We start from the raw sequence: 2,970 nt of genomic DNA on the forward strand, positions 1-2,970 counted from the left end.
CAATAGTGTTGGCCCAAGTGCCAGTCACTGAGAGATGACACTAGCAACTGGTTGCATGGAGGACTTTGTACCACTCATGATATTTGGGCTTAATGGTTCAGCATCCCACCCAGCATCCACTTCTTGAGCCCCATCAGCACCACTCTGCCCAGAAGGACACCATGGCTGAGGGCTTTCAAGCACCCTGTACACAACATGCCTTTCTTTCCCCTGTCCATTTGGGTCAAGCAATCCCTTCCTTCGCCTTCACATTCCAGGAAATGGGTGTAGGAGGACATGTCCCATCCCCTTCCCAGGGAGGGAGGTAGGGTGTCCAGCCTGTAACTGTCCCAGTTCCTATTCCTGCTCTTCTTGAAGATGGGTTTGAGGTCTGCGTTTTCTAAGGACCCCAGAACCATTCTGGTTTCTATGGCACTTTCGAGAGCACAATCCGGAATCATGGGAAGGGTGACGTAGCAGAAAGGAGCACTTGCAATGAGCCTGTCCAAGGCAGCTGAGATGAATCTCACTGGTCAAATGGGGTTTCTTCCTGTAGTCAAACACAGAAATGTCCGGGTTCTGTCAGGTGTCAACATCTGAGTTGGCCTCATGGACTCCTTATGCACCCAGGGATGCTCAGAGACAGAGTCTGTCCCTTTTACACAAAGAGGCAGGTGTCACAGAGTCCCTCTCGACCTCCTGTTGCCACTCCCAAAGGGCAGGAGACACCTGAGCCCTGTGGTGTGTCACCCTGCTCTGCACTCATCTGACTTGTGCCGTGGCAGGAAGAATGGACACAAGGAGCTCGCTTGAAGGAAGCACATCCCAGTGCTGCATTCAGGCAGTTAACAATGGGATGTTACTTCCAACACCAAGTGACCTCAAGATCTTGTCTGTCCCACAGGCCTTCATGGAACCCTAAGGAATAGTTGATGGGGTTTGTGATCACTCGGGTTTATGTCACCTCAAGTACATGATGTGCGTGCTCACAATTCATCTGTACAAAGCAAACACGAACTGCTGAACTACTCATTCAGTGTCCATCCATGGAGGGAAGAACATCCTCTGTGGGTGAGAGGCCAGTGCTGGAAAAGGTGGTTGTGAGGGGCCAGTGCATGATGATTGTCCTGAGGCTCCTTCCGAAGGGGTGTCCAGTGCACACGGGCACAGCCCAGCCCCTGCTCTGCTGGTCCTGCAGGTCTCTGGCAGGAGGCCTGGCTGTGAGAGGACACTGCTGTGTGCCCAGCCCTGCACACACACACTGTGCAGCTGCACAATGGTGTTTCATCTGTGGGCCACTTTCTCGTACATGTTCTTGAGAGAAACTTTGCAAGAAGACCTAAGCCTTCAGGCACTGCCTTAAGAAGATCACTTTTCTTTATAGAAGCACTGTTACGGAGGCCAGCTCTGTCACAGCAGTGCCCATTGCCTGTCCCTGCCTGCGCTCACAGGACTGACACACAGCAGGACGGTGACCAAGCTGCCAGAGCACTCAGGCCTTGCACCAACATCATGGAATCAGAAGGAGAGTGTGGAATTGGAAAAAAACCACTCCTGCAAGATCCAGAGATGATGCTCCCCAGCAGTGCTGCCGTGCCTTGCCTTTATTCCCTTCCATACATATACAGGAACTTTCCCTGCAGCTCCAAAAAGACCTTGGAGAAAGGATCTCAGGAAGAAAACCAAATTGCACTGGCCTTTGTCATGGTTAAACACATAAAGACAACAACTCTTTATTTAAAAAAACACTCAGACAGAAAAGCACATAAGGGAGTGAATTAGAAAGGGGATGACAATATTCTAGTGACTAAAAATAAACCACCACCACTACAAAAAAAAAAAAGAAAAAACCCCCTACAAACAAAGAAAAACAAAACACACCAAAAAAGATGTAATATAATGAATTCTTTTTATAACTGCTATGCAGAAACTGATGAGAAGTTTACTGCTTTAGAAAAATATCCAGTCATCAGTTTCCACAGGGCATCCTTGAGCTCCTGGTTCCTCATGCTGTAGATGAGGGGGTTCACTGCTGGAGGCACCACCGAGTACAGAACAGACACCACCAGGTCCAGGGATGGGGAAGAGATGGAGGGGGGTTTCAGGTAGGCAAATGCTGCAGTGCTGACATACAGGGAGACCACAGCCAGGTGAGGGAGGCACGTGGAAAAGGCTTTGTGCCGTCCCTGCTCAGAGGGGATCCTCAGCACAGCCCTCAAGATCTGCACATAGGAGAAAAGAATGAAAATAAAACAGCCAAATGCTAAACAGGCACTGACCACAAGAAGCCCATCTTCCCTGAGGTAGGAGTGTGAGCAGGAAAGCTTGAGGATCTGGGGGATTTCACAGAAGAACTGACCCACAGCATTGCCCTTGCACAGTGGCAGTGAAAATGTATTGGCCGTGTGCAGCAGAGCATTGAGAAACCCAGTGGCCCAGGCAGCTGCTGCCATGTGGACACAAGCTCTGCTGCCCAGGAGGGTCCCATAGTGCAGGGGTTTGCAAATGGCAAGAAAGCGATCATAGGACATGATGGTGAGGAGATAATACTCAGCTGAAATGAAAAAGAGAAACATAAAGACTTGTGCAGCACATCCCAAAAAGGAGATGGCCCTGGTGTTCCAGAGGGAGTTGGTCATGGATTTGGGGAGAGTGGTGGAGATGGAGCCCAGGTCAAGGAGGGAGAGGTTGAGGAGGAAGAAGTACATGGGGGTGTGGAGGTGCTGGTCACAGGCTATGGTGGTGATGACGAGGCCGTTGCCCAGGAGGGCAGCCAGGTAGATGCCCAGGAAGAGCCAGAAGTGCAAGAGCTGCAGCTCCCGTGTGTCTGTGAACGGCAGGAGGAGGAACTGGGTGATGGAGCTGCTGTTGGACATTTGTTGATGATCAGCATGGAGCACTGTCACAGGAGCAAAAGACAGTGGCAAGTTAGGGGAGACTTCTCTGAGCAAAATGAAAGCCATTTGTTATACACCCTCCCCTGCTCCACGC

The 2,970-nt window shown here is 50.6% G+C and overlaps 1 protein-coding gene across 1 annotated transcript; it reads right to left on the reverse strand.

The window, feature by feature from the left end:
- Positions 1-1,898: 1,898 nt before the first annotated feature.
- Positions 1,899-2,687, reverse strand: LOC135999703 (olfactory receptor 14A16-like). The gene has a single exon (XM_065653259.1). The coding sequence runs from the start codon at positions 2,685-2,687 to the stop codon at positions 1,899-1,901; it is 789 nt and encodes a 262-aa protein (XP_065509331.1).
- Positions 2,688-2,970: the final 283 nt, after the last annotated feature.

The sequence above is a fragment of the Caloenas nicobarica genome, chromosome 29 (assembly GCF_036013445.1).
Source record: "Caloenas nicobarica isolate bCalNic1 chromosome 29, bCalNic1.hap1, whole genome shotgun sequence".
In the NCBI taxonomy this organism is placed as follows: Eukaryota; Metazoa; Chordata; class Aves; order Columbiformes; family Columbidae; genus Caloenas; species Caloenas nicobarica.

Coding starts and splice junctions, on each gene's coding strand:
- LOC135999703 (XM_065653259.1), bottom strand. CDS start 2,687: ATGTACTTCTTCCTCCTCAACCTCTCCCTCCTTGACCTGGGCTCCATC.